Raw genomic sequence first — 20,899 nt, 5'->3', positions numbered from 1 at the left:
AACCCACCAATTTAATGCTTTTATCGTAATTATTTCAGAGATGAAGAAACTGAGGTTTGAAAAGGTTAAGTTTTAAATATTTTTTAGGGAATGAGAAAGTACCTAACCAAAAATGGACATTCAAAGAATGATGATGATTAATATTTCATATGGACTATAACATCATTTTCCCCCAAAAAAAAAAAAAAAGCTGCTCTGAAAAGTACAGTCAAGGTTTCCCCCAATACTCAAATAATCTATAGCAATGCTGATCAATTTTGCTAGTCCAGGATAATAATTGTTCAAGAAAAAGAATAATGTCTATAAGCCACAAAGCAGCCAAAATAGGTCATTTTGCAAAACACATCACAAACATGTATCAAAGATGCACTGCCCGTCCCCTCCCTCAAGAACAGACTCGTGGCCCCGCTGGGATGGGGCGTGGGGTTGCCTAGGCAGCTGACAGCCTCCAGCAGCAGCTCCTTAAGGATCCACCTCAGCATCGGATCCCGGAGCCCCGGGGCAGGCCCTCCTCCAGTAGCCCTCAGCCCAGGGCTGAACAAGTGCACGGGGCAAGATCCTGGCCATTTCTGCCCCCAGAGGGACTCTCACCAGCGAGCTTTATCCAGAGCTCCCTGTGGGCTGGCAGAGACTTGTCACATCTGCATCATCATGGTCAATGGCTCTTCATGCCGAACTCTGCTTCGCTTCCTGTCACAGATGTCACTTCTCAATAACCTGTCACCCACCTACCTCTCCTCTGTCTCAACAGCTGCTTCCCAGAAATGCAAACTCAGATAAGCATGCCTCTCCTCTTCTAAATAAACAGTTCCTGAGCTCCAGTCCTTATAAGGCACTGAGCTAGAAGACTATTCATCCCACTAACTTTTACCCTATTGTTGCTTAGGCCCTGGGAAGGTAAAAGATACAGTCCCAGCTCTCAAGAAATACAATTTATCGGGATAGGAATGAATATCTAGAACAGAAATGAATCAGAGACAGTTTATAATGATGACTTTGATAAATTCCAAGAGAGTCAGTTGTCAAAGGACTCACAGTTTCCTAAGAATTAAGAAGATAGTAATGCCTCTTGGAAAGGTTTCCAACCACTGTTATAAATCAAAACAGATTTCCCAGCAAGATCTAAATTCACCAGATATTTAATCTGTACATCCCAACCCTGTGGTATTCTAATTTCCCGTTTCCAATACAGTAACTCCAGTATGTCTCATATCATGCAAATGTTTTTATATGCAGAATTCTTCCAGATTCTTGAGCAGAACCAAAAGTAACATCCATACTTTTTTCTACTTGACATTTATATACCACATAGCATGACTACAGAATCCTAAGGATCTACACTTTTTAAAATATAAAATCTGTGTTTTTCTGCATTTCTAGCTGGAAGTTATTCTCTCATATAAACATTAATCTGTGCCACTCATATGATGTTCTGTCTGGTACAAGTTGTTTCTCAAACTAGACAACACATTCACTGAGGTAGGGATCAAGATTCTTTATAGCCTCTCATTGATTCTAAACTAGAGCTTTGCATGTAGAAGGTGCAAATAACATCTTTGTGGACTCAATAAATGAATGTCTAACAAAGGAACTTTCTACATGCTGGCATAATCAGTAATATGTGCCCGTTACAAAAATAACTGAAATCTTGACTTGATCTTAGACCTTGTCTTACCTGAAAATAGATAAAACAATGACTTGTTGTAGATGAAATTCAATGCCATTATCTTTGCCACCATTTTTTTTTATTAAAAAATAAACAATTGAGTACCTTCTCTGTGTGGTCACTTGGAACAAGAAGAGGACTCAACGTAAACCATCACCATCCAAGCCACACCCTGTCCTCACCCTCAGACAAATTCCAGAGCCCTCGAGTGGCCGCAGCTCTGACGAGCCATGAGGCTGCTGGGGCTCATTTTAAAACTAGAGAGCAGCTCATTTACTATTTAACTATGGTTATGTGAGATGTCCCTTTGTTCCCCTCCCTGATAATCATGACAAAGGAGAAGGACAGTTACAATGGAAAATCACTTATTTCACTGGATCAACAACTCTGAAACACGTATCGTGGTATTTTTGTCCTATTTTAAAATTTTCTCTCACTCAAAATATCTTTACCTTATCTGAACATGGGCTTCTGCAGGATAATCACTAATCTGATTCTGTCTCTTGAAGTGGAGTTTTGCCTAGGATTTCTTTCTGGTTTGTTTGTTTGTTTGTTTTTTTGAGTTTTGCATAGGATTCCCTAAAGGGAATGAATTCTGGGCAGTATGATCTCACAAGAGGATTTCCTAACTCTGCCCCATGACAATTAATGAGGAGGATGGAATGCAGTCAGCCCTGTGTGATGTTTATCTCCCAGGAAAGTAACAGCCTTAGTAGTATTCTTAAAATTCCAATAACCAGTATTCCTCAAAAATGTTAAGGTCATCAAAAAGAAGGGAAGTCTGAGAGATCCTCTTCACCGCGAGGACCCTGAGGAGACTGGATAATGAAATGTAATGTGGTATCTTGGAAGAGAAAAAGATAATTAGGCAAAAAACAAGAAAAATTGAATAAGACATGGTCTTTAGTTAGTAAGAATGTATCAGTACCTGTTCACTAATTAGGACCAATGTACCACACGAATCTACGATGTTAATAATGGGGGATGTAGGGCACGGGGTATATGAGAACTCCTATATTCACAACTTTCTAAAACTATTCTAAACTAAAATATTAAAAACAACAACAACAATAACTGGTCCATTTAGGACCAAAAAAATGGCAGACTGATGATCCTTTTCCCATCTTCCCCTCACCCAGCAAGACGCTCAAGCAGAACTCACTGAAGCAAGCAGGAAATAATACAGCACAGGACACTGTTCTAGCAAAGTATTGTCTGAGTTCATGCAGCTCATCCACACATCACCCTGTGTCAGCATTTTCCAGTAAAAAATCTGGATATGAAACCCAGGTTGCATTGCGTAGCTATTTTACCTGGAACTGAGGTTGAGCAAATCTATGGATTTGGTTTTCAATTCTCCACTCTTTTCATATTCCAACATAATTCCTAAAAAATAAGCAAACATGTTATAAAACACTTAGGATGACAACCAATGTCAAAAGCTAATCTACTTTGCCATAATTTTTTTCATTTGTTTTTTAATTTTTTTAATTTCTCGGCATACACAGTGATGTCTGATTCTAAAACAAGACTGTGTGACCTCACTTTTCCCTAGTCCTTCCTCTAAATACAGCTACATACCCTTGAAATTATTCAACAGGCAATGCTGAAAGAACTGAAGGTTGGGTAGAGGGTAAACTGGCTAGAGTTCTCAGGACTTGAGCAATGACAGTGTGGTGAGTTCCCTGGGTTTTCTTTTTACCTCCCATATACCCCTAAACTGGAAACCAGAGCGACTTGTAGCCTGGAACCACCAAAAAGCACAGACAACAAAAACCAAGCAAGAGCAAAGCTTGCTTTCTGTGGCCAAAGGACCAGGCAAAGAGAAGTCAGACAAAGAACTAATGGGGAGCCAGAAGCCCTGCTCCACAACTGGGGCTCCTTAGGCAGTCTGATCCCCCAGTGGAAGGAAGCTCTGGGCTGTCCCAGTCCCCCTGCAAAATTGGGCCCCAGCAGTAATCTGATCTGCCTGCACCAGCCTGGCAACAAAGACCCAGGCCTCCTCAAGACCCTCAGCTAGGGCCCCAGGGGGCCATCTAATCTGTCTACAGAAGCCACAGGGAAGTCCCAGGATCACTCAGTCCCCATTCCTCACCCAAGCCATTGGTGGGCAGCCTCATCCACCCGCAAAAGGGGCAGCAATGAAGTCCTGGGATATCCCAGACCCCACTCCACAATCAAGCACCGAAGCAGTGTCTTCCTGCCTTTCAACCAGTGGTGTCACCAGGCCTAGAGTCTTGTCCCCTGTGCCCCCCTCCCCCCAGAAGGTCACTCAGTGAGAGCAGGCATACTGGGAAGTACCTTCCACTTTGCAGGTGGCACCAGCTGGAACTGAGCAGGAGACTTAACAGCATCAGAAAAACGAAGCAGACCAGAAAAACATTGCAAGGGCTCATGAAACTAAGCTGCCATTGAAACTAAAGCCCACAATGTAGACCAGAACCTCTATGCTAAATCTAAACATGGTGACAGGCCTGTCAAAGTAGATTCAGACAGGATCAAGAGTCTCCTAACATAAGAACCAAAATGTCCAGGATACAATAAACAGGAAAAGACAATCAATAGATCAAAATACCCAGTATACAATAAAAAAATCACCCATCACACCAAGAACCAGAGAAAGACAATCAACAAACACAGATATGGTGGTGAATCAGATGCTGGAATTATGTGACAAGGATTTTAAAGGGGATGTCAAAAATACTTTAGCAGCCATTCACAAATTCACTTGAAACAAATGAAAAAATAAAAAAATCTCAGAAAAATAAAAGTTTTTTAAACAAACTAAAAGGGAATTATAGAACTGGAAAGTTCAATGGGCAAAATGAAAAACTTGTTGAGTAGGCTCAGTAGAAGAATGGAGATGACAAAGGATAGAGTCAGTGAACTTGAAGACAGTTCAATAGAATATATTCATTCTGAAAAACAGAGAGATAATTTACTGGGGAAAAAAAAAAACCTGAACAGAGCCTCTTACCCACTTTATTGTACTACCTCTATAAATATGGGCCATTGGATCTCAAAAGTTTTGGCCTTAAGACCACTTTACACTCTTTAAATTATTAAGGACACCAAAGAGTTTTTGTTTTTGTAATATTTTACGTATTAAAATCGAGAAATTTTTAAATTATTTATTAAACTTCTAAAATAACAATAATAAAGTCATAGCATGCTCATGTAAATAACATATTTTATAGAAATAACCAAGAAGAGTAGCATCATTTTACACTTTTGCAAATTTCTTTGATATCTGGCTTAATGAAAGACAGCTGGATTCTCATCTCTGCTTCTACATTCAAATTGTTCCTACCAGTGTTTCAGATGAAGTATATGGAAAAAAAATCTGGTCATACACAGATATGTAGTTGGAAAATGAGAAATTATTTTAATTGCATTTCCAAGTAATCATGGATAATCTTCTTTAATACTATATTAAAGCTTAACAAGTGGTGGGGTGCCTGGGTGGCTCAGTCATTGAGCATCTGCCTTCGGCTCAGGTCATGATCCTAGGGTCCTGGGATTGAGCCCCACGTTGGGATCCCTGCTCGGAGGGAGGCCTGCTTCTCCCTCTCCCACTCCCCCTGCTTGTGTTCCCTCTCTTGTGGTGTCTCTGTAGATAAATAAATAAATAAATAAATAAATAAATAAATAAATAAAATCTTTTTAAAAAGATAATAAATAAGATAAATAATATAAAAAATAAGATAAATAAAATCTTTTTTAAAAAAAGCTTAACAAGTGGTAATTCATAAAGATTGGTTGCAATATAGAATCCGAAACCACATCAGTTAACTCTTCATACTCTGTTACATTAAAATCCATTGGTCTATCTCACACTCAAAGGATCTTTTATTCATGTATGGTTTATACATCATGCACCAGACATCCGAAAATTATTCGTTTACTGAGTTATGCACACCTTCTAAATGTTGGCATATATCATCATACAATATCCCCCCAAAAATCACATTTGTTAATGTCACTACCAATATCTATCATCAGAAAACTCTTTCAGTGTCAGTAAGCTGCCCAGCTCATGACAGTAGATACAAGTTTTCTGAAATTCTAATTTTTGCTTGAAAGCTCAAATTCTATCACTGGCAAGAAATGCTGACAGTTTGGCTTGAAAGTTCCAGGCTCACTTTTCTCGTTTCCAAACAAAATGTCTTCCAAATGTCCAAGTCTGAAAGCCACATTTGTTTTTCAGTCTTTCACATAAAACGGGTGTTTCGTGAAGAAAATGGCTGGTTCATCTCTCAGCTCACATGACCGCACAAGTGTTTTCCTCAAAACAACTATCAAACATCACTGTGCAGCAGAAGGGCTTAATGAGAGCTTTCTATTTCATCAGCCGGAATGCAAGTACTCTTAGGTCAGTATTTGACTACATTAGTAAGTTTTACTGCTTCATCAAGGGCATTCCTAAGTGAAACTGAGGGGGTTTCTTCCTATCACCAATTTGTGTCAGTGAGAAATACAATGACCACTATGAAAGTTTGTTGCTACCGCCTGATGTGGAGCAAGTTTCCAGAGATTTCACTTCCCAGGGCTTTTGTAACCAGTAGTGCAAATGTCAACACCATGAGAAATCCAAATGGTATCTGCTATTATGGAAAGAGATTTGGCCTTGAGGCCCCACTGAAAAGACACAAGAGCCCCCAAGGGTCCTCCTACAATTTGAGAATCACTGCCCTAACTCCATAAATTTGATATAACAGATGTGATTCCAGAAGCCTTTTAGATCAAGAGAAAATAAGAAATTCCATCCAAAACACTGTATTTACTTTCCAAAGCACTGAACCATTGAGATAGAATGTGGCTGAGTTGAAAAGGCATGCACGCGGCATCAAACAGATCCAGGTTTGAGTTCCAGCTCAAGTCCTAACTTATTTCATGTTACAGTAATCTCTTTAAATCTCAGTCTTCTCATTTGCAGATAATATCTTCATTTTGCTGGTTGAAATAATATGTATATAAAGCACCTGGCATCTAGAAACTCATTAAGTAGTTCTTATTATCTAATGAGTAATCAAATATTGCCTTGTGACACATAGTCACCTTGTATTACATAAATTGCCTCTATGCCTTCTTTCCCCAGTGAGATTTTAACATCTTTGAAACCATATGCTTCTTTATACTCCCAGGAAGACCCTCCTAGGAATGAGTCATGATGATTTATGCACAGTAAGCCCATGATTTAGCCAACTTCAAGTACAAACAACACTGTCAAATGGATTTACACCTTCCCCTCTCTGGCTTTCATTTCTCCCTCAGTGGTGACTGCCCCTCCCCGTTGTCTTTATGATCTTTCTGTTTTCTGTCCTCTCCACATCTGACTCACTAGACGATGCACTCCTGGGCCTGTCTTCTCTTTATCCCTAGTGTCTACCATGAAATTTGGTGCACAGGAACTGTTCAAACAGTGCTTGTTGAATACAAGCTAACTGACAGATGACTGGATGAGTGTCTCCAGATTGCTTAATGCAATTGACAGTCCTTATATTTATGGCACATGGACTTTCAGAGATAATCAACACCATGACCAACTCCTTCCTTCTTCAAATACGATTCTCCATAGGTTTTTATGAAATCTCTCTTGTCTTTTTTCTCTACTTTGTTACTTTTCATTCTCCTTTACTGATTCCTCCTCTTAGACCTGACCTTTAAATAGTGATTTAGGTTAGGGTTCGGGTCTAGGAACTCTCTCTTTACATTTTTTTCTCTGTATAAATTCACCCGTACCCACGGCTTTGATTACCATCAGTATGCCAACAATTACAGATTACAGTTGTAATCTCCCATCTAGACCTCTGAGTTCCAGACGTGTGGATATCTCACCTGTACCTCAAACAAGTCCAGGATCTTCCCCCTCAATCCTACTTCTCCTACAGAGTTTGTTTCCCAGTGTCAGACATCACCACTCACCCGACTGCACAGCTACAATCTTGGGAGGAATTCATCTCAACACAGTCGCACTGCACGGATTTGGCACAACCTAAGTAGGTGAACCCAAGCAGCTGTTGTGTAATGAAGCATAACATTTTAGAACTGAAAAATCATTCCAGAAGGAAAGATGGCAGAGGAGTAGGGGACCCTATTTCTACTGGTCCCCGGAATTGAGCTGGATATCTACAAGACCACTCTGAGCACCCACGAAACGAGCCTGAGATGTAAGAAGATCTGGATCTCTACAAGCAGAATATCGCAGGTGGGTGGTTTTGAGGTATGAAGCAGGGAGCCCTGATTCTGCGGGCAGATATCAGAGGATAAACGGCAGCGGAAGGGAGCCTGTCCGTGGGGATCCTACACCACCGGTGAGGGACAGCCTCACATGCTGGGGATGGGGCACAGACTTGGAGACCGGTAGCGGCGGGGAAAGGACTTTAGGGCAGCCCCCAGGGTGGAAACCCAGAGTGGCAGGGTCACGCAGGTGAACTGGGAACAGCTGGCAGTTTTAGAAGCACAAAGGGCAGAGACGTGCCCTGACCTGGAGGCAGGACTGGGGGCAATGCGGAGGGGCGCACAACCCAGGCCGCTGCAGTTTATAGCAGCACGGACAGAAATGGAGACAGTGTGGCCTGGAGAGCTCACTGAAGAACAGACTGTGATCTCTCTGCTCTGAGGCAGAGGGTTGGAAACGGTCTCTTCTGCTCTGACTCACGGAAGAGACGCGGAAAGCCACCAGGGAAAGCCGCCAGAGAACAAAAGCCCCCAAAACTGATTCCCGCTGAGCCCATACCCCGCCACAGGGGGGCAGGGCAACTCCACCCAAACAGGGTTGCCTGAGCAACAGCACGGCAGACCCCTCCCCCAGAAGACAGGCTGGGAAAACAAGAGGCCAGCAACCCTAAGGTCCCAAGAAAACAGGTGCATCTTGCTTGGGTTCTGGTCAATAATTTGGACTCTATACATTCTCTCAAGCACCCATCAACAGAATGACTAGGAGGAACCCCCAAAATAGAAAAGACTCAGAGATTATGACTTATGCGGCAGATTTAAAAATGGGTGCAGATTTAACCAAGATATTGGAGATGGAATTCAGGCTAGCAATTGTGAAGACAATGGCTAGAATGGAGAAATCAATTAATGGCAACATAGAGTCTCTAAGGGCAGAAATGAAAGCTGAATTGGCAGAACTTAAAAATGCTATCAACGAGATCCAATCCAATCTAGATAATCTAACAGCTAGGGTAAGTGAGGCAGAAGAACGAATAAGTGACCTGGAAGACAATATAATAGATAAAAAGGGAAAAGAGGAGGCCAGGGAAAAACAACTCAGAATCCATGAAAATAGAATCAGAGAAATAAGTGACACCATGAAGCGTTCCAATGTCAGAATAATTGGAATCCCAGAGGGAGTGGAGAGAGAGGACTAGAAGATATATTTGAGCAAATCGTAGCTGAGAACTTCCCTAATCCGGGGAATGAAACAGACATTCACATCCTAGAGGCAGAGAGGACCCCTCCCAAGATCAAGGAAAACAGGCCAACACCCCGGCATGTAATAGTAAAACTTGCAAATCTTAGAACCAAGGAAACCATCTTAAGGGCAGTTAAGGGGAAGAGATTCCTTACGTACAGAGGGAGGAACATCAGAATAACGTCAGACCTATCCACAGAGACCTGGCAAGCCAGAAAGGGCTGGCAAGACATATTCAGGGTACTAAATGAGAAGAACATGCAGCCAAGAATACTTTATCCGGCAAGGCTGTCATTTAGAATGGATGGAGAGATGCAGAGCTTCCATGACTGGCAGAAACTGAAAGAATATCTGACCACTAAGCCAGCCCTGCAAGAAATATTAAGGGGGGTTCTATAAAAGGAGAAAGACCCTAAGAGTGATATACAACAGAAATTTACAGGGACAATCTATAAAAGCAACGTCTTCACAGGCAACATGATGACAATTAATTCATATCTTTCAATAATCACTCTCAACGTGAATGGCCTAAATGCTCCCATAAAACGGCACAGGGTTGCAGATTGGATAAAAAGACAGGACCCATCCATATGCTGCCTACAAGAGACTCATTTTGAACCTAAAGATACATCCAGACTGAAAGTGAAGGGATGGAGATCCATCTTCCATGCCAGCGGACCTCAAAAGAAAGCTGGGGTAGCAATTCTTATATCAGACAAATTAGATTTTAAACTAAAGTCTGTAATTAGAGACACAGAAGGACACTATATCATTCTTAAAGGGTCTATCCCACAAGATCTAACAAGTGTAAATATCTATGCCCCCAACATGGGAGCAGCCATCTACATAAGCCAACTGTTAACCAAAATAAAGAGTCATATTGATAACAATACGTTAATTGTAGGAGACCTCAATACTCCACTCTCAGCAATGGACAGATCATCTAAGCAGAAAATCAACAAGGAAACAAGAGCTTTGAATGATACACTGGACCAGATGGACCTCATAGATATTTACAGAACATTCCACCCTAAAACAACAGAATACTCATTCTTCTCGAGCGCACATGGAACTTTCTCCAGAATAGACCACATACTGGGTCACAAATCAGGTCTCAACTGATACCAAAAGATTGAGATTATTCCCTGCATATTCTCAGACCACAATGCTTTAAAACTGGAACTCAATCACAAGAAAAAATTTGGCAGAAATTCAAACACTTGGAAGCTAAAGACCACTCTGCTCAAGAATGTTTGGGTCAACCAGGAAATCAAAGAAGAACTTAAACAATTCATGGAAATCAATGAGAACGAAAACACATCGTTCCAAAACCTATGGGATACTGCAAAGGCGGTCCTAAGGGGGAAATACATAGCCATCCAAGCCTCACTCAAAAAAATAGAAAAATCCTGAATTCACCAACTAACTCTACACCTTAAAGAATTAGAGAAAAAGCAACAAACGATGCCTAAGCCACGCGTTAAAAGAGAAATAATTAAAATTAGAGCAGAAATCAATGAATTAGAAACCAGAAACACAGTAGATCAGATCAAAGAAACTAGAAGTTGGTTCTTTGAAAGAATTAATAAGATCGATAAACCACTGGCCAGACTTATCCAAAAGAAAAGAGAAAGAACCCAAATTAATAAAATTATGAATGAAAGGGGAGAGATCACGACTAACATCAAGGAAATAGAAACAATTATTAGGAATTATTATCAACAACTATATGCCAATAAACTGAGCAATCTGGATGAAATGGAGGCCTTCCTGGAAACCTATAAGCTGCCAAGACTGAAACAGGAAGAAATTGACAACCTGAATAGGCCAATAACCAGTAACGAGATTGAAGCAGTGATCAAAAAGCTCCCAAAAAACAAGAGTCCAGGGCCTGACGGATTCCCTGGGGAATTCTACCAAACATTCAAAGAAGAAATAATACCTATTCTACTGAAGCTGTTTCAAAAAATAGAAAGAGAAGGAAAACTTCTAAACTCATTCTATGAGGCCAGCATTACCTTAATCCCCAAACCAGGCAAAGACCCCAACAAAAAGGAGAATTTCAGACCGATATCCCTGATGAATATGGATTCCAAAATCCTCAACAAAATCCTAGCGAATAGGACCCAACAAGACATTAAAAGGATCATCTACCACGACCAAGTGGGATTTATCCCTGGGATGCAAGGTAGTTCAACAGTCACAAATCAATCAATGTGATAGAACACATTAATAAGAGGAGAGAGAAGAACCATATGGTCCTCTCAATTGATGCAGAAAAAGCATTTGACAAAACCCAACATCCTTTCCTGATTAAAACTCTTCAGAGTATAGGGATAGAGGGAACATTCCTCAAGTTCATAAAATCCATCTATGAAAAACCCACAGTGAATACCATCCTCAATGGGGAAAAGCTGAGAGCCTTTCCCTTAAGATCAGAAACACGTCAAGGATGCCCACTCTCGCCACTATTGTTCAACATAGTACTAGAAGTCCTAGCAATAGCAATCAGACAACAAAAAGAAATAAAAGGTATTCAAATTGGCAAAGAAGAAGTCAAACTCTCTCTTTTCACAGACGACATGATACTTTATGTGGAAAACCCAAAAGACTCCACCCCCAAATTACTAGAACTCATCCAGCAATTCAGTAATGTGGCAGGATACAAAATCAATGCACAGAAATCAGTTGCTTTCTTATACACTAACAACGCAACTATAGAAAGAGAAATTAGAGAAACAATACCATTTACAATAGCACCAAAAACCATAAGATACCTCGGAATAAACCTAACCAAAGAGGTAAAGGATCTATACTCTAGGAACTACAGAATACTCATGAAAGAAATTGAAGAAGACACAAAAAGATGGAAAAATATTCCATGCTCATGGATTGGAAGAATAAACATTGTTAAAATGTCTATGCTACCCAGAGCAATCTATACCTTCAATGCCATCCCGATCAAAATTCCAAAGACATTTTTCAAAGTGCTGGAACAAACAATCCTAAAATTTGTATGGAATCAGAAAAGACCCCGAATCGCCAAGGAAATGTCAAAAAAGAAAAACAAAGCTGGGGCATCACGTTGCCCCATTTCAAGCTATATTACAAAGCCGTGATCACCAAGACAGCATGGTACTGGCACAAAAACAGACATATAGACCAATGGAACAGAATAGAGAACCCAGATATGGACCCTCAACTCTATGGTCAAATAATCTTTGACAAAGCAGGAAAAAACATGCAATGGAAAAAAGACAGCCTCTTCAATAAATAGTGCTGGGAAAATTGGACAGCTATATACAGAAGAATGAAAGTCGACCATTCTCTAACACCATTCACAAAGATAAACTCAAAGTGGATGAAAGACCTCAATGTGAGACAGGAATCCATCAAAATCCTAGAAGAGAACAGGCAGTAACCTCTTTGACATCGCCCACAGCAACTTCTTTCAAGATACATCTCCAAAAGCTAGTGAAACAAAAGCAAAAATGAACTTTTGGCACTTCATCAAGATAAAAAGCTTCTGCACAGCAAAAGAAACAGTCAACACAACAAAGAGGCAACCCACAGAATGGGAGAAGATATTTGCAAATGACACTACAGATAAAGGGCTGGTATCCAAGATCTATAAAGAACTTCTCAAACTCAACACCCAAAAAACAAATATCAAGTCAAAAAATGGGTAGAAGATATGAAAAGACACTTCTCTGAAGAAGACATACAAATGGCTAACAGACACATGAAAAAATGTTCATCATCATTAGCCATCAGGGAAATCCAAATCAAAACCACATTGAGATACCACCTTACACCAGTTAGAATGGCAAAAATGGACAGGGAAAGAAACAACAAATGTTGGAGAAGTTGTGGAGAAAGGGGAACCCTCTTACGCTGTTGGTGGGAATGCAAGTTGGTACAGCCACTTTGGAAAACAATGTGGAGGTTCCTCAGAAATTTAAAAATAGAGCTATCCTATGACCCAGCAATTGCACTCCTGGGTATTTACCCCAAAGACACAGATGTAGTGAAAAGAAGGGCCATATGCACCCCAGTGTTCATAGCAGCAATGTCCTCAATAGCCAAACTGTGGAAAGAGCCGAGATGCCCTTCAACAGATGAATGGATAAAGAAGATGTGGTCCATATATATAATACAGAAAGAATGAATACCCAACTTTTACATCAACATGGATGGGACTGGAGGAGATTATGCTAAGTGAAATAAGTCAAGCAGAGAAAGTCAATTATCATATGGTTTCACTCATTTGTGGAACATAAAGAATAGCCTGGAGGACGTTAGGAGAAGGAAGGGAAAAATGAAGGGGGGGAATTGGAGGGAGAGGTGAACCATGAGAGACTATGGACTCTGAGAAACAAACAGGGTTTTAGAGGGGAGGGGGCAGGGGGGATGGGTTAACCCGGTGATGGGTATTAAGGAGGGCACGTACTGCATGGAGCACTGGGTGTTATACAAAAACAATGGATCGTGGATCACCACATCAAAAATGAATGATGTATTGTATGGTGACTAACATAACATAATAAAATTAAAAAAAAAAAAAAGAAACAAAAAGAAACAAAAAAAAAAAAGAAAAATCATTCCATATGCTTTTAATGACCAGAACACCAGGACACAGCAGGCAAACAACTCTAACTAAAAGGCTAGTTCGGGATAGTTTTATTTTGTTTCTTTTCCCCAAGAAGTGACCTTTTCATATCAAAGACTTGAAACCAGACTCCAGTCTAAGAAGCAAACTTACAAAGAAAAAAGAAAGGATCAGTGGAGAGCCAGCCATTGTAAATACTGTTATTTTCTTAGAGTAAAAATCGGCTTCTTGTTCCACATTAACCTTTTCAATAAAATATGGATGTTATAACATTGTAAAAATCTTCTCAAAAACCTATTTATATGCTGCGTGTTCTAGGAAGGATTTAAGTGGGTTTAGAAAAAATAAATAGAATACAAAAAGCTAAGATCAGAAGTAGATAAGAATTAGATACACTGACAAGGGAAGATTCAAGTAAAGGAAAGATCACATCTATAATTGCATTGAACACCTAAATATAAAATTAACAAGAAATGTGCAAGGCCTAGCTGTACTATTGAACAAAAAGGAAAATTGTGATAAATGGAGACACACATTTCTAGATGGGAAAGTGTAATATTATAAACATGTCAAATCAATCTATGAATTAAAGTAATTATAATGACTTTATTTTTTGGAATTTGAAAATTCACCATATATTACAACAAACTCTAAAACAATAAAGTGTGATTCTGAAACAAAATTAGATATAAAATCAATATAATAGAATCACCTATATATGGGAGTTTAAAAATAAACTGAAGGTAATATTTTAAATTAATGGGGAAAGAATAAATTATGCAATAAATAATGATGTAATAATCAGTTGGATTTTGGAAAAATTCATAAAACTGGATTGCTACTATACAATATACAAAAATACATTCTAGATTGATTAGAGATTTTAATATTAAAAACAAAATATAGAACAGTCAAAATAATAGAACATATTTACATCTTAGTGTAAGTAATTGGCTTTTTAAGCATGATGTGAAACTCAACACCTAAAAAAGAAAAAAAATGATGCATTTGTCTGAAATAAGTTTGAAGCTTCTACACAGGAGAAGATTTCACAAAGTTAAAGAAAAATGATAATCAGCAAAAAATCATATTCAACTATAAATACAAAGCTTAAAGAACTTAATATAAAGAAGTCTAAAAAATGATTTTTAAAGAGAAAATGGACAAAAGGCAAGAACGGTCAGTTTGCAAACAGAGAGGGACAATGGTCAATAAACAGACTGAAATAAAATGTTCCCAACTCCATTAAAAAGAAATACAAAATACAACAAGAGATATAATCTTTACTCATCAGAATAGCAAAGATGGCAAAGACTGATAATACTAAATATTAGCTAGGTTGAGGAAATGGGCATTCTCACTATTGGTAGATATGTCAGGCGGCTCCCTTCAAAGAACCATCACACCCTCAGTGCGTCGAGCATGATCTTAGCTATCCCTTTATGTATTTTTTAGAATTTTGTTAAAAGTAACTACTACTCTTGGGCGCCTGGGTGGCTCAGTTGGTTAAGCGACTGCCTTCGGCTCAGGTCATGATCCTGGAGTCCCGGGATCGAGTCCCGCATCGGACTCCCTGCTCAGCGGGGAGTCTGCTTCTCCCTCTGATCCTCCCCCTCTCATGCTCTCTGTCTCCCATTCTCTCTCAGATAAATAAATAAAAAATCTTTAAAAAAAAAAAAAAAAAAAAGTAACTACTACTCTTATGATAGGAAAAAAAAAGTAAGAGAAAAATTAGAACATGGAGAAAAAGGAAGAAAAATGATAAAGATTAACATTATTAGCATATAAACTCCTGAAGATCAAGATCAAGATCCCCATAAGGTTATTTAAAAACTCAAATATCATGCAAAGTTTCTATCAGCTTAAGGCATCACTATAATTAAGGACTGCTTCTTTCCTGTTCTGTAATTTTAAGTATTTTGCATCATGTATGAGTACTCAATATGCACTGTTTATTCTTGAGGAAAGTAGGCATTCAATATAGTTGAGTAAATAAATGATGTAAACAATGAGTAAATAATATAATCCTAATTTGTAACTCAGAGAAAGGTTGGAAAGAATTAGCACTTGACAGCCCACACACCATAATTTAATATCCTAAGGAAATGCACTAAATAATTTTGGCAAATTCACAAAATACTGCATTCTTTTTTTCACTACTATCTTGTTTCTTATAAAATAAAAAATGTTAAAAGTCTTTAAAGTTGACTACTAAAAATTAGTTGGGTTACTATACAAATGGACCTAGAAAACAAAGTGCAAAATCTGAAACCTGTGCATTGGACTGTTCCACTGTTACAAAACATCAAGGTCAAATGCTCACCCTTCCCATGACCACTGAGCTGCAGTATGAGCCACAGGCTGAGTCATGCACAGTGAAGAATACAAGAAGAAAACAGACAAAGATGCTCCCAGGAGCACATGTTGTTCTTCAGGGATTGTTTCCCATAGTATCTTAATGTTCTCCATCTGCCCCTGGTTGTGAATTTTTGTGCATTAGGCATGATTCCAAAAACACTTAAGTAAGAAACTGTCCCCCCCCCAAAATTCTGCAATGTACTAAGATTCAAAAGATGTGAGTGTTCCTCACTCCGATCACCTTCAACCAACAGAGACCTTTAAAGTGCTCAGAATATTAACTAGTCTAATTAATGTTTATTATCTCCTTCTCATGGCCCAAAAAACTAGGGGCCTACACACAAGAAGTAAAAGACAAAGACAGTCATGCCTGAGTCAGTTGAAAAGCACGTATGCAACACCCACTCTTCACAAAGTGAAGAGCTTATGAATTAATGAGTGAGATAAAAAGAGAATGCCCATGCTCGATTAGCCATATTACTGCTATGTACCTTTAGGAGGGAGAGGGACAATTCCATGGATGCCAGCAATGGAATGCTCCTGACATATGTGTTACTCAAAAGAAAGTAGGAGGACTGAAATCTCTGGATTAAGAGATTAAACGAAATTGCAGAAGGGATAAAGGTAACACAAGAATGATTCAGTGGTGAGTGATTTTTTTTCCTACTTGATAATGTTATTTCAACACCCACCTGCTATTCAGTAGTACCTTGGAAATGTGCATATAACGTATGGCTCACCAAAGACTGGAATTCAGAAATTAAGTGTCTAACATGCTAAGTGCTATGACTTCATTATAAGATAATCATTAAGGCAATAGTTGCAAGTGTAAGTCTAAAGCCTTATTGAATGTGAGATTGTTGTTGGAACCCTGGACTTTCAGAGCTGGAGCGAATCTTACCAATCATCTGTCTGACCTATTCCTATTTCAGGAGGAGCTCGAGGCATCCTACTCAACACACATCATCTCATTAAACTCATTCATTTATCCAACAAATATGTGAGTGCCTCTTTATTGACCACTCTCTACTCTAAGTGCTAGAGATGCGGTAGTAAACAAAATAGACAAAGTCCAGGACCTCATGAAGATTTTATTCTAAGTCGGGTGACTAAGCAAAATAAGTAAGTAAAATTGTGGTGCATTGAACTGAGGTAATGCTAGGAAAAAACAAAGCAGCGGAGGATGTTATGAAATATCTTGAGGAGAAGTTGGAAATTGTAGAAATTCTAGAAAGGGAGGCTTCAACTTACTCACTTTACTTACTTTTAAGGACAGAGCCAAAAACACGTGAGAATGCTGGCTTATGCAGATGTCCAGGGAAGATTACTCCAAGCAAAAAGAGTAGCAAGTGCAGAGACCCTGAGTGGGGGCATACCCAGCCCATCCATGGAACACCAAGAAGAGTAGTGTTGCTGGAGGGGAAGCAGGGTGAAGTCAGAGGCAAAAGCAGGGAAGATCCTGTAGGGCCTTGGAGATTAAGGCCTTGGAGATCATGGCCCTTTTATTTTAAGTAAAATGCAAAGCCATTGGAGAGCTCAAGCATAAGAGTGACATGATCAGATTTATGTGCTAGCACTCATCCTGCTGCTGTGATGAAAATATACAGAAGTGGGGCAAGGGTGGAAGCTTTAGCAATAGAAAGCATGGTAGCCATTGCTGTGGGGTAAAGCTGCTGAATCCTGTATATATTTTAAAGGTGAGCTGGCAGGATTTGTTACTGGACCAAATGTGGAGTATGTAAGATGGGAGAAAAGGATGAGTCCAAGGTTTTGGCTCAGGCAGATGGAGGAATGGAGCTGCCATTGACTGAGAGGAGAGAGACCATAGGATGCCCCGTATGAGATGCACATTGCACATCCAAATGAACAATCAGGCAGGCCATGAGGTAGGTTCTCAGGACTACTCCCTCAGGTTATTAAACCTGGAGAATGGATGAGATCACCTAACTGATGAGTATAGATAGAGAAGTCCAAGGACAGAGCTCCAACATTAAGATCAGAAGGAAGAGAAGCCAACAAGATGGACGAAGAAGGAGTGACAATAAAGCAGGATTAAAAACCAGTGTGTCCTGGGAGCCAAGGGACGAAGTAGTCAAATGCATCAAATGTTGCTGTCAGGTCAAGAAAGGAAGGACAGAGAGGCGGCCAGTGGGCTGAGTGATGTTGGAGGTCACTGAGGATCTTGAAGAGTGCAGTTTCAGTGGGGCCATGAGGGTGAAAACAGGATAGGAGTGAGTCCAAGACAGAAGAGAGAAGAGAAATGGGGACACTGTTCTTCCAAGGAGGTTTGCTCTGAAGGGAAAGAGATAAATGGGAGAGTAGCTGCAAAGAGTCAGTAGACGGGCAAGATGGGTGTTATTATCACCATGTGACCTGATGATCAAAACACCTTAATGGATAGAAACAAATTGACCAAGTTACAAAATTTGTACATGGTGAGAGCCAGTTATTATGATCCCAGAGCTCATCTTCCTAACCTACACTCCACAACAAAGGGATGAATGAAAGCAAGTCATTCACATATCAGTCAATGGGAACCAGCACGAGCCTATACCAAGCACAGCCAAAGTAAAGTTGTGAATGCTTCCAGAGAACAATCTATTTACAATTTCCTACGTGCTACCTCTCACATCTAGAGCCTTTTCATGTTATTTTAACTGTGATTCTAAGAGGGAGAAAATGAGTTATAATTTTACTACAAATGTTCACTTCACATTGGTGAGAGTTGCTGCCAGGCTTACCCTTGCAGGGAAGCCCAAACTTCTCATCTGGCAAGGATATTTGGTCATCTACTGCTTTGTGGCAAGTTTTGCAGACTTTGGGGTGCCTGGGTGGCTCAGTCGTTAAGCGTCTGCCTTCGGCTCAGGTCATGATCCCAGGGTCCTGGGATTGAGCCCCGCATCGGGCTCCCTGCTCGGCAGAAAGTCTGCTTCTCCCTCTCCCGACCCCCTGCTTGTGTTCCCTCTCTTGCTGTGTCTCTCTCTGCCAAAAAAATTATATATATATATATATATATATATATATATATATATATATATATTAAAATTTAAAAAAAGTTTTGCAGACTTTTTTATTTTATATTCTTATTTTTATTTATTTTTAAAAGATTTTTAAAATTTATTTGAGAGACAGAGCACAAGCAGGGTGAGCGGCAAGCAGAGGGAGAGGGAGAAGCAAGGCTCCCCACTGAGCAGGGAGCCCCACCAGGGGCTCCATCCCAGGACCCTGGGACCATGACCTGAGCCCAAGGCAGACACTTAACCCACTGAGCCACCCAGGCGCCCCTACTCTTATTTTTAAAGTGAGTTCTGAATTGGACCCAAGAGTTCTGCCCTTATTTCTGTACCTAATGAGCTGGGTGACCAGTGGGCTTCACTCATTCTTCAAAGGTGACCAAGTCCTCACCTGTGAAACAAGACAACTAGACAAGTTTGTCCCACTCTAAAACTATAGCGTTCTGTCGGCGTATTTTGAAATTCCTTAACTCGTTGGAATCAAGGACTGTGACCTTCAAGCTGGAAGCCCCGGGGCACAGAGCGCCTGGTGGCCCTCAAAAAACGTGTGGGTCAACTGATATGCATGGTCTGGAATGCGGACACGCAATTAATATACTTTGTTGCATATGCATTTTACTTTTCATACTCAACACATCTTGACGTGATCATTCTGCTATGTTTAAAATAAAAAGCAATGTGCTCCTTGTCAGTGTCGTCCCTTCCGGAAACCAATCTCTTGGGACATCACTGATCACCGCCCCTCCCTCCCCATCTGCCACATTCCTAAGTAGCCAGAAAAGTATTATAACTCAGCAACTTCAACGTTTAAAGAACGCTTTTAAAAATCATTTTGAATGTTTCGAGCAACAGTGTCCAGCAACCGAAGGAGTGAGAGGAGTGAGGGGCCCCTGTTGGGACTCGCCCGGCTACCTGCCCCCCACATGGATCACCCACTAGGGGACCCCGCCGTCCCCTCGAGTCCCCGCACCCTCCGCCGCCGCGGAGCCTCCCAGAGCCAGAGCCCAGGACCCCACGCCAGGACGGAGGCGGCCTGGCCGGTACCTGGCGGGTAATACCGGAGCAGGAGGCTCTTAAGCTTCATTTTCTCCTTTCCAGGCCCCCGGTCAACGCCCTTCGTAGCCATGGAAACGGCCAAACAGCTGCGGGGCTTCGGCGCGCATGCGCGAGCTTCCGGGGCGCGTTGCTGGGCGTGCAGGCTTCCGGGGTGCGGTCTGCGGCGCGGGCGACCCCGGGCGGGTTGGGGGGCGTCGGCCCGGCGAGGCGCGGCCAGGGAGCACGCCCTGCCCCTGCCGGAGCCCGCACCTGCCTGCTTGTTCCCAGGGGCGGACGGGGGCTCCAGGGCGCGTGGCTGAAGAGAGCGTTGCCACCCTCGCTCCTTCTGCACCTTCGGTGCCTGGGCCGGGCAGGGACGGGGTGGCGGGGGCCTCGCGTCCCCAATCAGGGTGACCTCACAAGGGGCGAGGCGCGGCCGGGGAGGGCGAGGTGCGGGCCGCGCCCACTGTGGCCCATTGAGTCTCCAAGGAGGAGAGACGGGAGAAAAATCCCCTCCGGGTCACCATTCCCTGCCTGTCCTCCAGGCCTGTCCCTGTCCCCACAAAAGAATTAGGACCACAACGTAAGCGGCTACGTTTCCTGACGCTGTGCGGTCCGCTGCGCTTGGCGCCTTATACCCCTGCAGCTGTGGAGACTACCAGAGGTTTGAGATGTGCACCATTTCTTCCCGCCCCCTCTCACGGATGGGACCCCCCAGAATCAGAAAAAGTGAGACAACCGCCTCTGCCCAGCTAGCGAGCCGCGGAGGCGGGATGGGAAGGCAGGTGTGTCAGAAG

The 20,899-nt window shown here is 41.3% G+C and overlaps 1 protein-coding gene across 4 annotated transcripts in view; it reads right to left on the bottom strand.

Annotated features, from left to right (window-relative positions):
* The window catches only part of DAW1 (dynein assembly factor with WD repeats 1), a 70,754-nt gene extending 50,272 nt beyond the window's left edge, over positions 1-20,482 (bottom strand). For 2 of the 4 annotated variants that reach the window (XM_036074300.2, XM_036074302.2), the window contains exons 1-2: positions 20,112-20,482; positions 2,980-3,052 (exon numbers count right to left, since the gene is read on the bottom strand). In XM_036074300.2, coding sequence (XP_035930193.2) covers positions 2,980-3,052; positions 20,112-20,193 — 155 coding nt within the window. In that variant the 5' untranslated portion in view covers positions 20,194-20,482. The remainder of the gene's footprint in view (positions 1-2,979; positions 3,053-20,111) is intronic. The other 2 variants (XM_036074311.2, XM_036074305.2) reach the window with 2 other exon arrangements.
* Positions 20,483-20,899: the final 417 nt, after the last annotated feature.

This window comes from Halichoerus grypus, chromosome 4, assembly GCF_964656455.1.
Source record: "Halichoerus grypus chromosome 4, mHalGry1.hap1.1, whole genome shotgun sequence".
Classification (NCBI taxonomy): domain Eukaryota; kingdom Metazoa; phylum Chordata; class Mammalia; order Carnivora; family Phocidae; genus Halichoerus; species Halichoerus grypus.
This window is presented reverse-complemented; position numbering and strand designations above follow the sequence as displayed.